Source organism: Pseudophryne corroboree, chromosome 11, assembly GCF_028390025.1.
Source record: "Pseudophryne corroboree isolate aPseCor3 chromosome 11, aPseCor3.hap2, whole genome shotgun sequence".
NCBI classification, from domain to species: Eukaryota; Metazoa; Chordata; class Amphibia; order Anura; family Myobatrachidae; genus Pseudophryne; species Pseudophryne corroboree.
In genome coordinates, this window is record NC_086454.1 from 180,294,861 (window position 1) to 180,318,274 (window position 23,414).

The window sequence follows — 23,414 nt, forward strand, 5'->3', positions numbered from 1 at the left end:
AAAGTAAAAGCTTTAGGACTAGCTGGTGTGCACTGGCTCCTCCCCCTATGACCCTCCTCCAAGCCTCAGTTAGGATACTGTGCCCGGACAAGCGAACACAATAAGGAAGGATTTTGAATCCCGGGTAAGACTCATACCAGCCACACCAATCACACCGTACAACCTGTGATCTGAACCCAGTTAACAGCATGATAACAGAGGAGCCTCTGAAAAGATGGCTCACAACAATAATAACCCGATTTTTGTAACTATGTACAAGTATTGCAGACAATCCGCACTTGGGATGGGCGCCCAGCATCCACTACGGACTATGAGAAATAGAATTATCGGTAAGTAAATTCTTATTTTCTCTGACGTCCTAGTGGATGCTGGGAACTCCGAAAGGACCATGGGGATTATACCAAAGCTCCCAAACGGGCGGGAGAGTGCGGATGACTCTGCAGCACCAAATGAGAGAACTCCAGGTCCTCCTCAGCCAGGGTATCAATTTTGTAGAATTTTACAAACGTATTTGCTCCTGACCAAGTAGCTGCTCGGCAAAGTTGTAAAGCCGAGACCCCTCGGGCAGCCGCCCAAGATGAGCCCATCTTCCTTGTGGAGTGGGCATTTACAGATTTTTGGCTGTGGCAGGCCTGCCACAGAATGTGCAAGCTGAATTGTACTACAAATCCAACGAGCAATAGTCTGCTTAGAAGCAGGAGCACCCAGCTTGTTGGGTGCATACAGGATAAACAGCGAGTCAGATTTTCTGACTCCAGCTGTCCTGGAAACATATATTTTCAGAGCCCTGACAACGTCTAGCAACTTGGAGTCCTCCAAGTCCCTAGTAGCCGCAGGCACCACAATAGGTTGGTTCAGGTGAAACGCTGAAACCACCTTAGGGAGAAACTGAGGACGAGTCCTCAATTCCGCCCTGTCCGAATGGAAAATCAGATAAGGGCTTTTACAGGATAAAGCCGCCAATTCTGACACGCGCCTGGCCCAGGCCAGGGCCAACAGCATGACCACTTTCCATGTGAGATATTTTAACTCCACAGATTTAAGTGGTTCAAACCAATGTGACTTTTTGGAACCCAAAAACTACATTGAGATCCCAAGGTGCCACTGGAGGCACAAAAGGAGGCTGTATATGCAGTACCCCTTTTACAACGTCTGAACTTCAGGGACTGAAGCTAGTTCTTTTTTGGAAGAAAATTGACAGGGCCGAAATTTGAACCTTAATGGACCCCAATTTCAGGCCCATAGACACTCCTGTTTGCAGGAAATGTAGGAATCGACCCAGTTGAATTTCCTCCGTCGGGCCTTACTGGCCTCGCACCACGCAACATATTTTCGCCAAATGCGGTGATAATGTTTTGCGGTTACATCCTTCCTGGCTTTGATCAGGATAGGGATGACTTCATCCGGAATGCCTTTTTTCCTTCAGGATCCGGCGTTCAACCGCCATGCCGTCAAACGCAGTCGCGGTAAGTCTTGGAACAGACAGGGTCCTTGCTGAAGCAGGTCCCTTCTTAGAGGTAGAGGCCACGGATTCTCCGTGAGCATCTTTTGAAGTTCCGGTTACCAAGTCCTTCTTGGCCAATCCGGAGCCACGAATATAGTGCTTACTCCTCTCCATCTTATCAATCTCAGTACCTTGGGTATGAGAGGCAGATGAGGGAACACATACACTGACTGGTACACCCACGGTGTTACCAGAGCGTCTACAGCTATTGCCTGAGGGTCCCTTGACCTGGCGCAATACCTGTCGAGTTTTTCCCAACGGTTTATAATCATGTGGAAGACTTCTGGGTGAAGTCCCCACTCTCCCGTGTGGAGGTCGTGTCTGCTGAGGAAGTCTGCTTCCCAGTTGCCCGGAATTGCTGACAGTGCTATCACATGATTTTCCGCCCAGCGAAGAATCCTTGCAGCTTCTGTCATTGCCCTCCTGCTTCTTGTGCCACCCTGTCTGTTTACGTGGGTGACTGCCGTGATGTTGTCCGACTGGATCAACACTGGCTGACCTTGAAGCAGAGGTCTTGCTAAGCTTAGAGCATTGTAAATGGCCCTTAGCTTCAGGATATTTATGTGAAGTGATGTCTCCAGGCTTGACCATAAGCCCTGGAAATTCCTTCCCTGTGTGACTGCTCCCCAGCCTCGCAGGCTGGCATCCGTGGTCACCAGGACCCAGTCCTGAATGCCGAATCTGCGGCCCTCTAGAAGATGAGCACTCTGCAACCACCACAGGAGGGACACCCTTGTTCTTGGTGACAGGGTTATCCGCTGATGCATCTGAAGATGCGACCCGGACCATTTTTCCAGCAGGTCCCACTGGAAAGTTCTTGCGTGGAATCTGCCGAATGGGATTGCTTCGTAGGAAGCCACCATTTTACCCAGAACCCTTGTGCATTGATGCACTGAGACTTGGCTCGGTTTTAGGAGGTTCCTGACTAGCTCGGATAACTCCCTGGCTTTCTCCTCCGGGAGAAACACCTTTTTCTGGACTGTGTCCAGGATCATCCCTAGGAACAGAAGACGAGTCGTCGGAACCAGCTGCGATTTTGGAATATTGAGAATCCAATCGTGCTGCCGCAACACTACCTGAGATAGTGCTACACCGACCTCCAACTGTTCCCTGGATCTTACCCTTATCAGGGAATCGTCCAAGTAAGGGATAACTAAAATTCCCTTCCTTCGAAGGAATATCATCATTTCGGCCATTACCTTGGTAAAGACCCGGGGTGCCGTGGACCATCCATACGGCAGCGTCTGAACTGATAGTGACAGTTCTGTACCATAAACCTGAGGTACCCTTGGTGAGAAGGGTAAATTTGGACATGAAGGTAAGCATCCTTGATGTCCCGAGACATCATGTAGTCCCCTTCTTCCAGGTTCGCAATCACTGCTCTGAGTGACTCAATCTTGAATTTGAACCTCCGTATGTAAGTGTTCAAAGATTTTAGATTTAGAATCGGTCTCACCGAGCCGTCCGGCTTCGGTACCACAACAGTGTGGAATAATACCCCGTTCCCTGTTGCAGGAGGGGTACCTTGATTATCACCTGCTGGGAATACAGCTTGTGAATGGCTTCCAAACTGTCTCCCTGTCAGAAGGAGACATCGGTAAAGCCGACTTTAGGAAACGGCGAGGGGGAGACGTCTCGAATTCCAATTTGTACCCCTGAGATATCACCTGAAGGATCCAGGGGTCTACTTGCGAGTGAGCCCACTGCGCGCTGAAATTCATTGAGACGGGCCCCCCACCGTGCCTGATTCTGCTTGTAAAGCCCCAGCGTCATACTGAGGGCTTGGCAGAGGCGGGAGAGGGTTTCTGTTCCTGGGAACTGGCTGATTTCTGCAGCCTTTTTCCTCTCCCTCTGTCACGGGGCAGAAATGAGGAACCTTTTGCCCGCTTGTCCACGAAAAGACTGCGCCTGATAATACGGCGTCTTCTCATGTTGAGAGGCGACCTGGGGTACAAACGTGGATTTCCCAGCTGTTGCCGTGGCCACCAGGTCTGAAAGACCGACCCCAAATAACTCCTCCCCTTAATAAGGCAATACTTCCAAATGCCGTTTGAAATCCGCATCACCTGACCACTGTCGTGTCCATAACCCTCTACTGGTAGAAATGGACAACGCACTTAGACTTGATGCCAGTCGGCAAATATTCCGCTGTGCATCACGCATATATAGAAATGCATCTTTAAAATGCTCTATAGGCAAAAATATACTGTCCCTATCTAGGGTATCAATATTTTCAGTCAGGGAATCCGACCACGCCAACCCAGCACTGCACATCCAGGCTGAGGCGATTGCTGATCGCAGTATAACACCAGTATGTGTGTAAATACATTTTAGGATACCCTCCTGCTTTCTAGCAGCAGGATCCTTAAGGGCGGCCATCTCAGGAGAGGGTAGAGCCCTTACAAGCGTGTGAGCGCTTTATCCACCCTAGGGGGTGTTTCCCAACGCACCCTAACCTCTGGCGGGAAAGGATATAATGCCAATAACATTTTAGAAATTATCAGAAACCCACGCATCATCACACACCTCATTTAATTTCTCAGATTCAGGAAAACTACAGGTAGTTTTTCCTCACCGAACATAATACCCCTTTTTGGTGGTACTCGTATTATCAGAAATGTGTAAAACATTTTTCATTGCCTCAATCATGTAACGTGTGGCCCTACTGGAAGTCACATTTGTCTCTTCACCGTCGACACTGGAGTCAGTATCCGTGTCGGCGTCTATATCTGCCATCTGAGGTAATGGGCGCTTTAGAGCCCCTGACGGCCTATGAGACGTCTGGACAGGCACAAGCTGAGTAGCCGGCTGTCTCATGTCAACCACTGTCTTTTATACAGAGCTGACACTGTCACGTAATTCCTTCCAACAGTTCATCCACTCAGGTGTCGACCCCCTAGGGGGTGACATCACTATTACAGGCAATCTGCTCCGTCTCCACATCATTTTTCTCCTCATACATGTCGACACAAACGTACCGACATACAGCACACACACCGGGAATGCTCCGATAGAGGACAGGACCCCACTAGCCCTTTGGGGAGACAGAGGGAGAGTTTGCCAGCACACACCAGAGCGCTATATATATATACAGGGATAACCTTATATAAGTGTTTTTCCCCTTATAGCTGCTATATCTTTAATACTGCGCGTAATTAGTGCCCCCCCTCTCTTTTTTAACCCTTTCTGTAGTGTAGTGACTGCAGGGGAGAGCCAGGGAGCTTCCCTCCAACGGAGCTGTGAGGGAAAATGGCGCCAGTGTGCTGAGGAGATAGGCTCCGCCCCCTTATCGGCGGCCTTATCTCCCGTTTTTCTATGTATTCTGGCAGGGGTTAAATGCATCCATATAGCCCAGGAGCTATATGTGATGTATTTTTTGCCATCTAAGGTATTTTTATTGCGTCTCAGGGCGCCCCCCCCCCCCAGCGCCCTGCACCCTCAGTGACCGGAGTGTGAAGTGTGCTGAGAGCAATGGCGCACAGCTGCGGTGCTGTGCGCTACCTTATTGAAGACAGGACGTCTTCTGCCGCCGATTTTCTGGACCTCTTCTGCTCTTCTGGCTCTGTAAGGGGGACGGCGGCGCGGCTCTGGGACCCATCCATGGCTGGGCCTGTGATCGTCCCTCTGGAGCTAATGTCCAGTAGCCTAAGAAGCCCAATCCACTCTGCACGCAGGTGAGTTCGCTTCTTCTCCCCTCAGTCCCTCGATGCAGTGAGCCTGTTGCCAGCAGGACTCACTGAAAATAAAAAACCTAATTTAAACTTTTAGTCTAAGCAGCTCAGGAGAGCCACCTAGATTGCACCCTTCTCGTTCGGGCACAAAAATCTAACTGAGGCTTGGAGGAGGGTCATAGGGGGAGGAGCCAGTGCACACCAGCTAGTCCTAAAGCTTTTACTTTTGTGCCCAGTCTCCTGCGGAGCCGCTATTCCCCATGGTCCTTTCGGAGTTCCCAGCATCCACTAGGACGTCAGAGAAAAAATATTACATAAAGAGAACATACAAACTACACTCATATAAGTCGCTATACTTGCAAATACGCGCAGCGAGCACAGCAATATATGGTAACACATGCATTTACATGGACATGCCACAGAGATGGATTCGACACTTATCTCATACAGTACATAATTATAATAATATCAAGCGCCAGACATCATGATGATTTAGAATTGTATATGATGGAGTGGTGTCATGTATGTGTATTATTTGAATGAAACCAGATAGACCGGTCATGTTTACTATTGAAGCAACCAGATTGATGTGCAGATTCATTTGATGCTTGTTGTGAAGCTGTGGGACATTGCAGCGGATAATTATGATTACATGTATAAAAGCTAAAATCACTTTTATTAGAACAATACATAGACCAAACAGGTAGTGGACAGGAAACTCAGGCCAGCCCTTTGGACGTCCCCAAGGCTGAACCTGTTCAGCATATACAAAGGAACTGGTGACTCATCGTGAATCCCTCCCCCAGAAACTAGATAACACATTGACCACACAGGAAGTTAGTGGCTGTAAGGTCTGAGACGATGATGGACTTGCTGGCAGATCAGTTCCTGTATTTATTTACTGAGAGAGAGAGACATAAGATGCATTGGAGGGAATGGTAATTGTATCGCTGGCCTGTAACTGAAACTGTATGTAATGGCATGTAACTGTATGTAACTTTATGTATTAACTGCTTACTGTGTGAGTTGTAATCATGTAACTATAGGTATACTGTACTTTGTAATATATATTGAATCCATATCCTTTTAATAACAAATATATATACACATCAATGAGCTTTGGAACTCAGATAATGTGTGGGTGTATTGTTTTCTCTTATGGGATGCAGTGTTTTGCGATGTATAGCGCACATTCATGGGATATGGTAATAAGAGATGCAGGCATTTACAATATATATTAGAGCGGGTATTTTAAATATTTGTGAGAAATCAATTTGGCATTCACAGATGGGGGCTGGTCCGCGATATCACGTTCTTAATGATGCACTGTACTTTATAAACGTGACGCTGTGGTCAATCAGCTCCCTGGCTCCATGGCCAACATGATGGAACGTAAAGTTTCCATATGAAACAGAGGTACCCAAATGTACTTGTTCAGCACTTTGATATTGAGAATGGGCCGAAAATGACCCATTTGTTTTCTGAACTAGAAACAGTTTGGAGTAAAAACCCTGTCCTCGTTGCGCAGGAGGAACTAGAATGACTACTCCTGACTGAAGCAATTTCTGAACTGCCTCTTGCAAAGCTCTGGCCTTCATCTCTACCAGAGACGGGCTTGTACAAAAAAACCTTGAGGAGGGTGCTTCTTGAAGGCAAAAGCATAACCTAGAGATACCGCTTTCTGCACCCAGGCATCTGTTTTAGGCTGCTGCCAGATCTGTGCAAAGATGAAGAAGTCGGCCCCCCACCCTGGGATCCTCCAGGTGGAGGCCGCACCATCAAGCTGATGGCTTATTATCTGTTTTACCACCCGGTCCTCTGGTAGCCCACTGCTTTTTAGTCTTACCATACTTGTTGTATTGGGACTGTCTGCCATCACTTTTTCCTTTAGCTTTTCCTTGAGACCGAAAGGGACGAAAAGTTGATACTTTAGGTTTGAAATTATATGTGGAAGGAAACTTTACCTTCTTGGAGTCTGCTTCTGACTCCAAAATATCCATCAATTCTTTACCAAAAAGAATATCTCAAGAAAAAGGCAAAGATTCCAAAAACCTTCTTAGATTCTGAATCAGCTTTCCACATACATAGTCAAACTGCTCTGCAAGCAGCGATAGTTGAAGCGGATGCCCTGGAGGCAATAGTACCCATATCCAATGCTGCTTCTTCTTGCAGCCTGTTTATATGTGCTATATGGGATTTTTGCTCTCTAGATGCTATTGAAACCCTCCCCCTCCAATGCATCAGCCCAGGCAGCCACTGCCTTTGCCATCCAAGCGGAAGCCATGGCTGGCCTTATGACTGCACCAGACAGGGAAAAAAAATGTTTTTTTTTAAAACCATCCAGTCTCCTATCCGTGACATCATTTAATGATGTTGAAGGCAAAGGTAATGTAGATTTTCGCACTAATCGAATCACATGCGTATCTACTTTGGGAGCCACCTCCCTTTTTAAACAATCCCCAACTGGAAGAGGTTAATTGGTATTCCATTTCTTAGGAATTCTAAACTTCTTATTGTGCGTAGCCCAACCTCCTCCATGATTTCCATCAGATGATCTGACCCTGGAAACTCAGCCTTAACTGTTTTGGGACATTTAAACACAGGTGCCTTAGTTTTTAATACAGGCTCTGCTGAATCCTCTAAGGAAAGAATGGCTTTCATTGCTTTAATTAACTCAGCTATATCCACTGAGCGGAGACCTTCCTCCTCCTCTTCGTATGCCAAAGCAGAGTTTATTGAGCTTTCATCCTCTGATGAATCCTCATCTGAAAGATGTGTAGCCTGTGAGGATGAAGATTTACTTACCACTGGCTTATCAGCCTGTTTCTTTTGAGAGGCTGCTGCTGGAAGTGATAAACCGCATGTAAGGGTTTATCGTGTAACCTATCCCTGGTACAGGAGTTGGAGGAATTATCCGTTCAGCTACACTGGATAATGTCTGTGCAAACATAGCCCAAGGTGGATCAACCTGCACCTGAATCTGCCTTGTATTTTTTCAAGAGACCCTTGAAATAGGCACTTATCTAACTATTCGTACTCAAAAAGGTAGATACTTAGTGCTGTATTACCCCTACTCAGTAGAGTGGGATACAGGGTCGCTTCCAGGACCTCGCTTCCAGGACCGATCAATACGTTAGCGAACACTGAGTGGTGCTACTAGTGTACACTGCTGATCCATGAACCTATAGGGAACACAGACGCTCAGTGAACACAGACGCACCCATCTCACTGCCGCCTATGCTGCGACTGGGTCCCCTTCGTGTACAGCATCTGAGACGGAAGCGGAAATAGTTCACGGCGGGAGACTCGGAGGAAACATGTTCATGAACTGGGGGGAGGGGCGACCAGGAGAGCGTCTGACTACCCACTGCTGACATCAACCCTTATACTATTCCTGGAGCCTCTGATCCCTAAGGTCTAGTGCTGGTGCACCTGAGGTGGCAGCCGCGTCAGCGACTGTTTGATAGTCTTCTCCCAAAACAGTGCGGCTGTGTCCGTATTCCCCTTCTAAGCGGAACAGATGCCTTACCTTCTCCCCATGCTCAGGCCACAGCCTGGTAACGTCTGCTGGACCTGCTAGTATATCCGACACAGAAGCCCGCCGAAACAGAACTATACTTGTGTGTAAGCGTTGTCACGACCCGGCAGGGAGTAGTTGGAGCGACTCTTTCTAAGGTACGTATAAGACGCTTTTTAGAAAGATCACTTCAAGAAAAAATAGTAAGACTATAAAAATAAAATAAGAAAGCTTAGTGCTGCTAAAAACCAGCAGCCCTCTAACCATGGTCCGGCTCCTGCCGCACCAAACAAAAAACTGATTTGCCTGAGCCAGGAGGCGGGGATATATGGATGGGCCCGTTGCATGCTGGAAGGCCGAAAAGCTTTGACCGGTTGGCGCAAATCCGCTGTTGCTTCATCATATCCCAATGTTATCCTGTGGATAATCTGTGGACCCTGCCGGAGAAAGGGGTATTACAGGGCAGTTCACATTTGTCTTATCTGAAATTTCAAAGAGTCTCCACACATTGAGATATAACCAGTATGATGTATAGCAGGCATGTCCAAACTGCGGCCCTCCAGCTGTTGAGAAACTACATATCCCAGCATGCCCTGACACAGCTTTAGCATTCTCTGACAAAAAAACTGTGTCAGGGCATGCTGGGATATGTAGTTTCACAACAGCTGGAGGGCCGCAGTTTGGACATGCCTGATGTATAGTAACAGTATGTTTTGCAATTCAGCATCTGTTGTATCAGTCAGTTGTTAACATGTAGCGAACTATACTTACCGGAATGGTATCCACCTAATCGGGTGAAGCATGCAGACCGCTCCATTTCCCAACAGGGCTATTTGGCAGTAGCTGTAATGACTGTATACAACGTTCATCTGGAAAGCACTGTATTAGTGGATGTCAGAAATCCACTGATGCGTTTTGTCTCTGTTTAGAGACTATTTTAAAGGTGGTTTCCATGTTTACAATACACTTTTTAAATACTGTAAGGGCACATCTCCTTACATTGTCACTTCATTCACTTGATCAGTTAATTGATTAACTTACAGGCTCACCTGTATACACGTAGTGAAAAGAATAAATATATATAAACCCACTAAAAGGTCACAGCTGCTGGAAGGGGTTTGTCAGACCTCCAGAGGTAAATAAATAAAGCAAAAAATACCAGCGCTATGAGTTGTTTTAACCAAAATACTGACAGAAAACAGTTGGATCAGTTAATCAGTATCTTTATTTTACTTACTAAATATAAGGAAATAGTATTTAAAACATTACTAAAAACCGTAATAGAGACTAAATAGCCAATACAGCATGTAAATAAAAAATGAATAAAACATGAAGTGATCTTGTGTGGCTCAAAATATTAGGTTTTGCTGATAGGAACAGTACCATCAATTTAAAAGATCCCGGACTTAAATGGAAATCCGCTCCTCCTCAGATAGCAGTAAAAAGCACAGTCAGCTGGTAATACCCTAGATATACCTCATCCACAGTTCCACGAAAAAGATGACTCTCAATATTCGTCTGTGTAGGTGATTGAAGGGGTTTCCATAGATTGCTGGAGGTGCTCAACACAGGAGGTATCTGCGGTTTTTGTTGTATTCCAATGAGAAAGGAAAAGTCCTTATCCAGATCGATATTAGATGGTATAAAGTGCAAAAATTTCTCAGCATAGGCCTTAACGCGTTTCCCTGGACTAGGTCGTCCAGCTTCTGAGGAAGCTGGACAACCTAGTCCAGGGAAACGCGTTAAGGCCTATGCTGAGGAACTTTTGCACTTTATACCATCTAATATCGATCTGGATAAGGACTTTTCCTTTCTCATTGGAATACAACAAAAACCGCAGATACCTCCTGTGTTGAGCACCTCCAGCAATCTATGGAAACCCCTTCAATCACCTACACAGACGAATATTGAGAGTCATCTTTTTCGTGGAACTGTGGATGAGGTATATCTAGGGTATTACCAGCTGACTGTGCTTTTTACTGCTATCTGAGGAGGAGCGGATTTCCATTTAAGTCCGGGATCTTTTAAATTGATGGTACTGTTCCTATCAGCAAAACCTAATATTTTGAGCCACACAAGATCACTTCATGTTTTATTCATTTTTTATTTACATGCTGTATTGGCTATTTAGTCTCTATTACGGTTTTTAGTAATGTTTTAAATACTATTTCCTTATATTTAGTAAGTAAAATAAAGATACTGATTAACTGATCCAACTGTTTTCTGTCAGTATTTTGGTTAAAACAACTCATAGCGCTGGTATTTTTTGCTTTATTTATTCACCTGTATACACCACTGAAAACATGGCAGAAATCTACTAAAAATAAAAATATGTTAAAAACTGAGATTCTGTAAAGAATATACAAATAAAGAGAAAGGAAGCAGAAATCACACTATAAACCAGATGAGTACTGGTTCCTTTTTTTGTTGTTGTTGTTGTCTCTACTCAGCTTGCTTAAGTAACCGATATGATGGCTTCCATAGGCTTTGGAGAGGAAACTTAAGATACACTATTGCTGGGTACACACTAGACAACATGCAGACGATACAATGTTGCTCACGATTTCTCTTGAACGTTCTGGAACTCCTGTACAAACAGTATAGTGGGTACACACCGAGCAATTTTACAAACGACCAAATGATATACAGGAGTCGTTCGACAGTACCAAATTGTGGGATTTCAGCCTAATTGAGCATATCATTTGTTGCTGGTAGAGTACACACTGCACGATTTGTTCCTAGCCTTTTAGATTGTAAGCTTGCAAGAGCAGGGACTTCTTTCCTCATGTGCCTTTCCTTTTCTTACTTACACACTCTTATACGCCTTACTCCCTTTGATGGCACCTAAGCCCTGGTTTTCTATACCTGTCCGATATTGTCTTTAACTGCAGTGTTCGCAAAAACGCGCTATAGCGCGTATTTTACCCCAAAACGGAGGATGAAGACTCACTTTTTAATAATGGGAGGGTCCCCGGGGACGCGCTCCGCTGGGATGCACTCTGGCGCTGTGCGCTTGCTCTGACGTTACTTGTCAGACATGCGCGTCAGGAGGCTGCTGCTGCTGCTGGGCGGGAGGACGCAGAGAGTACCACGCTCCCGCTGAGAGGAGCGAGGGACTGCATGATCATGCCGCCGACCACAGGAAGCCGCAGCGTGGCTCTCCGGGGAGGGAGGAGGTTCGAGAGAGCCGGAGTCTGTGTCAGAGCCGGAGCCGCGGCCGGGTGACATTACTCGGCAGTGATGAAGTTTGCCGGACCCGCCACCAGGAGACAGCTCCCTGCAGTGCAGAAATTGAGGATGCAGGTAGGGCGCTGGGACAGTGGGGAAAGGAGTGTGTGGTGCTGGAGTCAGTGTGCAGGGCAAGGCAGAAACAGCAGCATGCCAATGCTCCCTTCACAGTGTCTGCCCCTTCTCCAGCCCAGTGTCCCCCAGCATTACTGACCCTGCCAGCAGAGCGTTTCCCCCTTCCCTCCCCATCCAGTCCACTGTGCCATCCCATCTAGAACCCTCAATCAGTCCAGACACACTGATCCCCCCCCACCCAGTGTCACACCCCTATCTCACTGCCACCTTCCCACCCTGCTCAGTGCCTCCCCATTCATAGTGTCCCCCCATACAGTCCAGTGTCCACCACCATCTCATGGACTCCCTCATCCCAGTCTCCCCTCCCCCAACCAGCCCCCTGCCCCCATCTCACTGCCCCCTCAACAAGAACCCCACCAGCCAGTCCCATTACAGTGCCTCCTCATTCATTCCAGTGTACTCCCTTCTACTGCTTAAGGGCCCTACACATTTAACGATCCACGCCGAGCTGCCCGACGGCGGATACAGCCGACGGGCGACCCAGCGGTGGGGGGCAGAGACGGGGGAGTGAAGTTCCTTCACTCCCTCCGTCACCTGGCTCCACAGAAGTGCAGGCAAATATGGACGAGATCGTCCATATTGGCCTGCATGCACAAGGGAAGGGGCACCAGCGATGAACGAGCGCGGGCCCGCGCATCGTTCATCGCTGGTGCCTCCACACTGAAAGATATGAACGGTATCTCATTCATTAATGAACGAGATCGTTTGTATCTTTCAGTCAGATCGACCAGTGTGTAGGACCTCTTAGCGATCCTGCATCCCACCACCATCTCTCTGCCCCGTCCCCTCCAGACCAGTGCTTTACCTGGCGCAAAGTGTATAACATGCTTTGCCTGGCGCAAAGTGTGTAACGTGCTCTGCCTGGCACAAAGTGTATAATGTGCTCTGCCTGGCGCAATCTGTATAACATGCTCTGCCTGGCGCAAAGTGTATAACGTGCTCTGCCTGGCGCAAAGTGTATAACGTGCTCTGCCTGGCGCAAAGTGTATAACGTGCTCTGCCTGGCGCAAAGTGTATAACGTGCTCTGCCTGGCGCAATGTGTATGACGTGCTCTGGCTGGCGCAAAGTGTATGACGTGCTTTGCCAGACGCAAAGTGTATGACGTGCTCTACCTGGCGCAATGTGTATAACGTGCTCTGCCTGGCGCAAAGTGTATGACGTGCTCTACCTGGCGCATTGTGTATAACGTGCTCTACCTGCTGCAATGTGTATAACGTGCTCTACCTGGCGCAATGTGTATAACGTGCTCTGCCTGGCGCAATGTGTGTGACGTGCTCTGCCTGGCGCAATGTGAACTGGCACTATTATGTGGTCACGCCCCTTCCCCATGAAGCCACGCCCCTAATTTTTAGCAGCGCGCCTTCGGCGCGCAGTCCTTGCTTCCATGCTTTGCAGAATGGGAGGGGGGAGCACCTATTCACTTTCTGCTGGAGGGCACCAAAGTGTCTAGTTACAGCTCTGGTGCATGGTGTCCTGTATGCCACACAGCGCAGCAGCATTGTCACCCCCTCCTCCCCCATGCAACACTTTTAAGTGTCAAAATCAAGTCTGTGTGTTTTTATATTTGAATCATTTAATACGATTAATAAGAGCCTTCATCCCGATGGGACCCAGAAAAGGACAGGTAAGACCCCAATTTTTAAAAGTGAGGGGTCCCTGGGACCCACTTTTTTTTCGGCTCAGCGCGATCACTGAACTGTAAGTGCTGTTTTCTTGTTTGCTCATTTGATTATGTACTGTGTAATGGGCGCTGCGGATCCCTTGTGGCGCCATATAAATAAAGTATAATAATTATAATAAAAAACTTTAGCGACATTTTCGAAGTTGAGCTGCATGTACAGAAGACATCACTAGCGACCCATAGGAGCGCAATTTAAACAATTTGACGTTACGAATGGTCGTTATCTGCAAATTTGTTTCAAATTTCGTCTAGTGTGTACCCAGCTTATATGTTGGGGCACTATTGGTTTACAAAACGTCATAGAAAACTATGTTTGAAACATACCTGGCATCTACATTGTCTAACGAAAAAGCTTTGTTGAGAACTGATCTACATTATTCTGCAATCTACCACATAACTCTCAACATGTCCCATTCCAGGTGGGACAAAATACTCTGTTCATGGACTTCCCTCATAATTTAGGATTGCGGTCACCTGTTCTGAACAGATTAATTGATACCAAGGGTGTTTCAACACAGGTGATGGCAATCCTAAATTTATAAGGAACTCCAGGAACAGGGCATTTTGTCCCTCCTAGAAAGGGTTATGTTGGAAGGAATGTACATATAAAATGTGTAATATGTAGAAAATGAAGCACCGATCATTTTAAGATTAAACTTTTCTGATGACATCACAAGAATTGAGCAAGTGACAAAAGTATAAAACATAATCATTATTATTATTATTATTATTATAATTATAATACAACATTGACATTAATAATAATAACAATAATAATGAGGAAGAGATACAGGTCAATATTTCTGCACAGCAGCTGTGAAGTCGGAACACATATAATGAAATATAAAAATACTTGTGAAGTACAGTATTAAGTTACTATAGTTATCTTACTAGAGGCTGGAATCCGTTCTCACCGGTCAGCAGGATCAGACTTCCGGCTCTAGGCCCCGTTGCCTAGGCGACATTAAATATCATTAAGGTCTTGATAGTTGTGTATATTCCAAACTTTATTAACTACATGCGGGAAATACCAACACAATGAAAGCATCAGAGTAAGTAGCGGGACAGGACAGGCGTTCCCTGATACTCAGATTGTACTTTTCCTTGGAGACATAAACATACATTAACGTTATTTAGAGTATTTATGTCAATCAGCTTTATTGTTCACCGATCAGATGTACAATGTCCTGACTGCTGTGCACTAGGAAGTATTATTTTTTTTTTTTTACACAATAGGATGAACTTTATTAAACAGTTTTTTTGCAAACATAGCTTGACAGTCCTCTAGGCGGTCGCGGTCCGAATTGTTCTCCCCTTTTTCGATCCTCGGTGGGTGAGACTGCTCTCAATCAACGATGCCGAGCAAGAAGAAGAAGTACAACGCTCGTTTCCCGCCGGTGGGTTTGTGGCCTAGTTTTTGATTACGTTCTGAGATACAGCCTCGGATTTTCCTGATACCGCTATCCGGAAATCTTCCACCGTGTCTGCATTTTGCAGATGTCCTGGTTTATGTGAATCACTGTTTGCTTGAATGGCTTGTGCTGTAAACTGAGATCTTACAGATGTTTTTAGAACTCAGTATCCGTATCTTTACATCCCCTTTGTCAAAGTTCACCCCAGTGTTTTACGTACCCACTGCATAACTACAGTATACCCTCCATTCAGCTAGCCCACATTACACAGGTTCTCTATGTGCCCAGGTCTGAAATTTATTTTACCTGACCTTTCCTTTATATCCTTGTCTCATGCATTTGTAAACTATTCCCCTGATTCACAGCACAGCTCCTTCTTTATCCTGCAGCTGCCTTCATAATTGTTCTGTTTCACCCACTGTCACTTGGATCTTCATCATTGGGAAGATTTATTTTATCTTTCAGCAGCCATTCTCCATTATATAGATCCACTTCTATATCTGACAGGGCCTCTGCTTACATTCTTGGATTGGTGCACAGAAAATGTCTGTTACCAATGCATTAGTTTTATAAAATCCCAAGTTAAACTCCTCAATTAAGTGTCCTACATTGAGTAGCCTGTGTGTTGTCCCAAATCCTTCAATGTTTTGAATCTGTTCTCCAGCTAATTGCTTCACTCTTCACCAAATGCACAGGCTCACTCTCCATCAAATCACAATCCTTTTACTCGCTTAACTGGCATGGTCAGATCACATGTGACCGCACTGCCCCGCTGTGTTCCCTAGTTTTTGATGAGGAAATCTGTCCAGCAGCTGTGCATAATATAATATTTAAATATTAGATTTTTTTTAAACTATATTTTCAAAAATATATATTTTTTTTAACGTTTTTGAAGGGAAAAATCGTAGGTTAAGTGGTTAATGCATTAGCTCACCTCCATAGTTGTATACGTTTCACAACATCCCTTATTGTTTCCCATTGTACAGGTTTTCCCCATTGCTAAACGTTTCTTTACATCCCGTTCACACTGCACAAAAAAGTCAGTATCGACCCGGTATGCAGTGTGAACGGGTCACTGCTGAATTCCCGGGTCGTCTGACCCGGGAATAAAGAGAGTTATTCCCGGGTCAGGCGCAGTGTGAACAGGTTACCCGGGTCGATTCGACCCTGGACCCGTTCACAGCATAGGGAGAGAGGGCGCTGGAAATGATTTAGCCTCCAGCGCCACCTCCGCACCTGCCCCAGATGCCGCCTCGGTCCCCGCCCCCGGATGGCAACCCGTCCCGGCACGCTGTTCACATTGCACGGGTACAATGCCGGATCACACTCGGGAATGACCCATTTCCAATTCCAGGGTGCGACCCAGCAATTGCAGTGTGAACACGGTATTAGTGTATACTAGGCTCCTCGTTGTTAGCCCTACTTTTCAGCATCACTTATTTTCAGTTCTCCATTGAACAGATGCACGGTCATTTATAAGCTCCACCTTCCGCATGTACTCCTATGCCTCCTTGTACAGGTTCTCTTCCTCCTTTTGGTTGTATCCAAATTGATACAGGCTACATCAGTTTATGTTTACTGTTCTCCACTAAACATGGTGACTCCATCCTTTTAACCCATCGTTTTCCAAACTCCGTAATTATATTCATGTTTCAAGGATATCAATGCTTGAATTCAGGTGACTTAATTAGCCCCTCATTCAATTTAACAATCTGGATTCAAGCCAGGATTCCCTTAAAACTTGGGCTCTAATGGCAGAGTTTGGGAATCTGCTTTAACCTCTGTCGCTGATTCTTTTTTCACTACAGTATATTCAAATCAGTAATTAGTTTATGCAGCACCCTCTAAAATGATTCTTTATTTCTCTAACGTCCTAGAGGATGCTGGGACTCCGTAAGGACCATGGGGGATAGACGGGCTCCGCAGGAGACATGGGCACTTTAAGAAAGACTTTGACTCTGGGTATGCTCTGGCTCCTCCCTCTATGCCCCTCCTCCAGACCTCAGTTTGATACTGTGCCCAGTGGAGACTGGGTGCATTTCAGGAGCTCTCCTGAGTTTCCTGTAAGAAAGCATTTTTGTAAGGTTTTTTATTTTCAGGGAGCCTGCTGGCAACAGTCTCCCTGCATCGAGGGACTGAGGAGAGAGAAACAGACCCACTTCTCTGAGTTTCAGGGCTCTGTTTCTTAGGCTACTGGACACCATGAGCTCCAGAGGGATCGATACGCAGGTCTCACCCTCGCCGTCCGTCCCAGAGCCGCGCCGCCGTCCTCCTCGCAGAGCCGGAAGAAAGAAGCCGGGTGAGTATGTGAGGAAAAGACCCATCTGAGGCGGCAGAAGACACTTGATTCTTCACTGAGGTAACGCACAACGCTGCAGCTGTGCGCCATTGCTCCCCTTCACCTCACACACTCCGGTCACTGTAAGGGTACAGGGAGCAGGGGGTGGGGCGCCCTGGGCAGCAATATAAACCTCTCTTATGGCACAGATGTGTATATACATGTACAGCTGGGCACTGTACATGTATATAAAGAGCCCCCGCCATGTATTGAATAATTTGAGCGGGACAGAAGCCCGCCGCCGAGGGGGCGGGGCTTCTCCCTCAGCACTCACCAGCGCCATTTTTTCTCCACAGCACCGCTGAGAGGAAGCTCCCCGGACTCTCCCCTGCTTGACACACGGTGACAGAGGGTTTTAAAGTAGAGGGGGGGGACATAATTGGCTCAGATACATAAAGCAGCGCTGCTGGGTAAACATTAATTTACTGTGTTTATTCCTGGGTCATATAGCGCTGGGGTGTGTGCTGGCATACTCTCTCTCTGTCTCTCCAAAGGGCCTGGTGGGGATTCTGTCTTCAGAAAAGAGATTCCCCGTGTATGTGTGGCGTGTCGGTACGTGTGTGTCGACATGTCTGAGGTTGAGGGCTCACCTAAGGAGGAGGGGGAGTTTATGACTGTTAGGTCTCCGTCGGCGGTGCCGACGCAGGACTGGATGGATATGTGGAATGTTTTAAGTGCAAATGTTAATTTATTGCACAAAAGGCTAGACAAAGCCGAAGCAGGGGCACAGTCAGGGAGTCAACCCATGCCTGTCCCTATGTCGCCGGGACCTTCGGGGTCTCAGAAGCGCCCGCTATCCCAACTATTTGACACAGATACCGACACGGATGCAGACTCCAGTGTCTATTACGATGATACAAAATTACAGCCTAAGGTGGCTAAAGGTATTCGATATATGATTATCGCAATAAAAGATGTGTTGCATATCACTGAGGAACCCCCTGTCCCTGACACGAGGGTACACATGTATAAGGGAAAGAAGCCTGAGGTCTCCTTTCCCTCCTCACATGAGCTGAACGAAGTATGTGAAAAAGCGTGGGAAACTCCAGACAAAAAACTGCAGATTCCCAAAAGGATCCTAACAGCGTATCCTTTCCCGTCGCAGGACAGGATACGGTGGGAATCCTCCCCTAGGGTGGACAAGGCCTTGACGCGCTTAGCAAAAAAGATAGCGCTTCCATCCCAAGATACGGCTACCCTCAAGGATCCTGCTGACCGCAAGCAGGAGGTTACCTTGAAGTCCATTTATATACATTCTGGTACGTTACTCAGACCGGCTATTGCGTCGGCCTGGGTTTGTAGGGCTGTAGCAGCATGGACAGATTCCTTATCAACGGATATTGAGACTCTTGATAAGGATACCATTTTATTGACCCTAGGGCATATAAAAGATGCAGTCTTGTCTCTTTGAGCATCCCTCATATACATTAGTTTGCTGGGTTCCAGGATAAACGCTATGTCTATTTCTGCTAGGCGTGTCTTATGGACTCGACAGTGGACTGGTGATGCCGACTCCAAGAGACATATGGAGTTGTTGCCTTACAAGGGTGAGGAATTGTTTGGAGAGGGACTCTCGGACCTCGTCTCCATGGCTACGGCAGGTAAATCAAATTTTTTGCCATATATTCCCTCACAATCTAAGAAAGCGCCTCATTATCAAATGCAGTCCTTTCGTTCCACTAAAAGCAAGAGAGCACGTGGATCGTCCTTTCTTGCCAGAGGTAAGGGCAGGGGGAAAAAGCTGCACAACACAGCTAGTTCCCAGGAACAGAAGTCCTTCCCGGCCTCTGCTAAATCCACCGCATGATGCTGGGGCTCCCCTGAGGGAGTCGGCTCCTGTGGGGGCACGTCTTTGACTGTTCAGCCACGTCTGGGTACACTCACAGGTGGATCCATGGGCAATAGAAATTGTTTCTCAGGGCTACAAGCTGGAATTCGAAGAAGTGCCTCCTCGCCGGTTTTTCAAATCGGCCCTACCGAGACAACCCCTGGAAAGGGAGATAGTGTTACATGCGATTCACAAATTGTGTCGGCAACAAATGGTGGTAGAGGTTCCCCTGCTTCAAAGAGGTACTACTCAACTCTTTTTGTGGTTCCGAAATCGGACGGTTTGGTCAGACCCATTTTAAATTTAAAATCACTGAACCTTTACTTAAAACGGTTCAAGTTCAAGATGGAATCACTCAGGGCGGTCATCGCCAGCCTAGAAGGGGGAGATTTTTTGGTATCTCCTGACATAAAGGATGCATACCTGCATGTCCCTATATATCCTCCTCATCAGGCGTACCTGAGATTTGCGGTACAGGATTGTCATTACCAATTTCAGACGTTGCCGTTTGGGCTTTCCACGGCCCCGAGAATTTTCACCAAGGTAATGGCGGAAATGATGGTGCTCCTGCGCAAGCAGGGTGTCACAATTATCCCGTACTTGGACGAACTCCTCATAAAAGCGAGATCACGGGAGAAGTTGCTGAGCAGCGTATCACTTTCACTGAATGTGTTACAGCGACACGGCTGGATTCTCAATATTCCAAAGTCGCAGCTGAATCCTACAACTCGTCTGCCCTTCTTGGGCATGATTCTGGACACAGAGCAGAAAAGAGTTTTTCTTCCGACGGAAAAAGCGCAGGAACTCATGACCCTAGTCATGAACCTGTTGAAACCAAAACAAGTGTCAGTACATCATTGCACTCAAGTTCTGGGAAAGATGGTGGCAACATACGAAACCATTCCATACGGCAGATTCCATGCAAGGACCTTCCAATGGGACCTATTGGACAAATGGTCCGGGTCGCATCTGCAATTGCATCAGCGGATCACCCTGTCCCCCAGGGCCAGAGTGTCTCTCCTGGGGTGGCTGCAGAGTGCTCACCTTCTAGAGGGCCGCAGGTTCGGCATTCAGGACTGGATCCTGGTGACCACGGACGCGAGCCTCCGAGGTTGGGGAGCAGTCACACAGGGAAGAAACTTCCAAGGACTTTGGTCAAGTCAAGAGACTTGTCTTCACATCAACATCCTGGAACTAAGGGCCATATACAACGCCCTACGTCAAGCGGAGATCTTACTTCGCAATCGACCAGTTCTGATTCAGTCAGACAACATCACCGCAGTAGCTCATGTAAACCGCCAAGGCGGCACAAGGAGCAGAGTAGCAATGGCGGAAGCCACCAGAATTCTTCGCTGGGCGGAGAATCATGTAAGCGCCCTGTCGGCAGTGTTCATTCCGGGAGTGGACAGCTGGGAAGCAGATTTCCTCAGCAGACACGTTCTGCATCCGGGAGAGTGGGGACTTCATCAGGAAGTCTTCGCGCAGATTGCAAGTCGGTGGGGACTACCCCAAATAGACATGATGGCATCCCGTCTCAACAAAAAGCTACAAAGGTATTGCGCCAGGTCAAGAGACCCTCAGGCGGTAGCTGTGGACGCCCTAGTGACACCGTGGGTGTTCCAGTCGGTATATGTGTTTCCTCCTCTTCCTCTCATACCCAAGGTGTTGAGGATAATAAGAAAAAGAGGAGTGAGAACAATTCTCATTGTTCCATATTGGCCACGAAGGACCTGGTATCCGGATCTTCAAGAAATGCTCGCAGACGATCCGTGGCCTCTTCCTCTAAGGCAGGACCTGTTAAAACAAAGGTCCCTGTCTGTTCCAAGACTTACCGCTGCTGCGTTTGACGGCATGGCGGTTGAACGCCGGATCCTAGCGGAAAATGGTTTTCCGGATGAGGTCTTTCCTACGCTAATAAAGGCGAGGAAGGACGTGACATCTAAACATTATCACCGAATATGGAGAAAATATGTTTCTTGGTGTGAGGCCAGGAATGCTCCTACGGAAGAATTCCACCTGGGCCGTTTTCTTCACTTCCTACAAACTGGAGTGAATTTGGGCCTAAAATTAGGCTCCATTAAAGTTCAGATTTCGGCCTTATCCATTTCTTTCAGAAGGAATTGGCCTCATTACCTGAAGTACAGACTTTTGTGAAGGGAGTACTGCATATTCAGCCTCCTTTTGTACCTCCGGTGGCGCCTTGGGACCTTAACGTGGTGTTAAGTTTCCTGAAGTCACATTGGTTTGAACCACTTAAGACAGTGGAGTTAAAATATCTCACGTGGAAGGTGGTCATGTTGTTAGCCTTGGCTTCGGCTTGGCGAGTTTCGGAATTGGCGGCTTTATCCCATAAAAGCCCCTATCTGGTTTTCCATATGGATAGAGCGGAATTGCGGACCCGTCCTCAATTCCTGCCTAAGGTGGTCTCATCTTTTCATATGAACCAACCTATTGTTGTGCCTGTGGCTACACGTGACTTGGAGGATTCCGAGTCCCTTGATGTGGTCAGGGCTTTGAAAATTTACGTGGCCAGAACGGCTAGAGTCAGAAAAACAGAAGCACTGTTTGTCCTGTATGCAGCCAACAAGTTTGGCGGCCCTGCTTCAAAGCAGACTATTGCTCGCTGGATCTGTAACACGATTCAGCAGGCGCATTCTACGGCAGGATTGCCGTTACCAAAATCGGTTACGGCTCATTCCACTAGGAAGGTGGGCTCTTCTTGGGCGGCTGCCCGAGGGGTCTCGGCACTACAGCTGTGCCGAGCTGCTACTTGGTCGGGGTCAAACACCTTTGCAAAGTTCTTTAAGTTTGATACCCTGGCTGAGGCGGACCTCCTGTTTGCTCAATCGGTGCTGCAGAGTCATCCGCACTCTCCCGCCCGTTTGGGAGCTTTAGTATAATCCCCATGGTCCTTACGGAGTCCCAGCATCCTCTAGGACGTTACAAAAAATAAGATTTTAAACCTACCAGTAAATCTTTTTCTCGTAGTCCGTAGAGGATGCTGGGCGGACTACTTCTGCAACACTTGTATATAGTTATTACTTACTTAAGGATTATGTTATAGTTTCATCGGTGTTGGACTGATGCTATGTTATTTTTTCATACTGTTAACTGGGTAGTATATCACAAGTTATACGGTGTGGCTGGTATGAATCTTGCCCTTGGATTACAAAAATCCTTTCCTTGTACTGTCCGTCACAGTTTCTCTAACTGAGGTCTGGAAGAGGGGCATAGAGGGAGGAGCCAGAGCACACCCAGAGTCAAAGTTTTTCTTAAAGTGCCCATGTCTCCTGCGGAGCCCGTCTATCCCCCATGATCCTTACGGAGTCCCAGCATCCTCTACGGACTACGAGAAAAAGATTTACCGGTAGGTTTAAAATCTTATTTTTTCAGAAGACTACAGAGAATACTGTTTTATTTGTTTTGTATTATCTCACACGTCCATAAAAATCTATCCATACTGGCCAAGAAATGTATGTGGTTTATTTGTTATTTTTCTTTCTTTTTTTTTTTTTTTTTTTTTTTTTTAAATTCTAAGGCCCTTGAACTTCCCTTGAACAGCTGAGCAAACGACATGAGCATACACACTACCAAAGACCATTCATCGTTGAAGCATCCAAGCTGAACAGTTTATTAAAATAATGGGCTGGGAACAGGGCTGGCGAGTCCAGGGTAATGGCGCTGGGTGTGTCCGGGGAGTTGCTTGGTCGTTGGTCGTTCACACCATACACATTCAACGACGTCTCTGGTCGGTAACAACCATAGTGGAAATTGAGCATACATGCTCCACAGATAAGCGAGGGTCGTTAACGTCCCGCGGGGCCGCGCATCGGTGGTCGTCGGATGCATACACACTTGACGATATAATGAGCGATGTCGTTGATGAAGGCTGAAATGAACGACGTCGCTCATTTTTTCGTCAAGTGTGTATGGGCCTTTAAGCATCACCAATAAATACTGCTTGCGTATAGCAGTAATTGTTTCTTTCAATGTGGCAAAACACAAGATTCTAAACATAGGCTTACCAAATAAAATATACACTTAATTATGATTTATTTTTCTACTAGTTTAAATGAAATGCATAAAAAAATGTAGCCCA

At 46.8% G+C, this 23,414-nt stretch overlaps 2 protein-coding genes across 2 annotated transcripts in view; one reads left to right on the top strand and one right to left on the bottom strand.

Moving 5' to 3' along the window:
- Window positions 1–14,839, bottom strand: part of C11H11orf68 (chromosome 11 C11orf68 homolog) — a 63,421-nt gene extending 48,582 nt beyond the window's left edge. Inside the window, exon 1 of the mRNA XM_063945123.1 lies at window positions 14,629–14,839. The gene's annotated coding sequence lies outside the window, so the exon portion shown is untranslated. The remainder of the gene's footprint in view (window positions 1–14,628) is intronic.
- A 146-nt stretch (window positions 14,840–14,985) lies between these two features.
- The window catches only part of DRAP1 (DR1 associated protein 1), a 174,240-nt gene continuing 165,811 nt past the window's right edge, over window positions 14,986–23,414 (top strand). Inside the window, exon 1 of the mRNA XM_063945124.1 lies at window positions 14,986–15,134. Coding sequence (XP_063801194.1) covers window positions 15,093–15,134 — 42 coding nt within the window. The 5' untranslated portion in view covers window positions 14,986–15,092. The remainder of the gene's footprint in view (window positions 15,135–23,414) is intronic.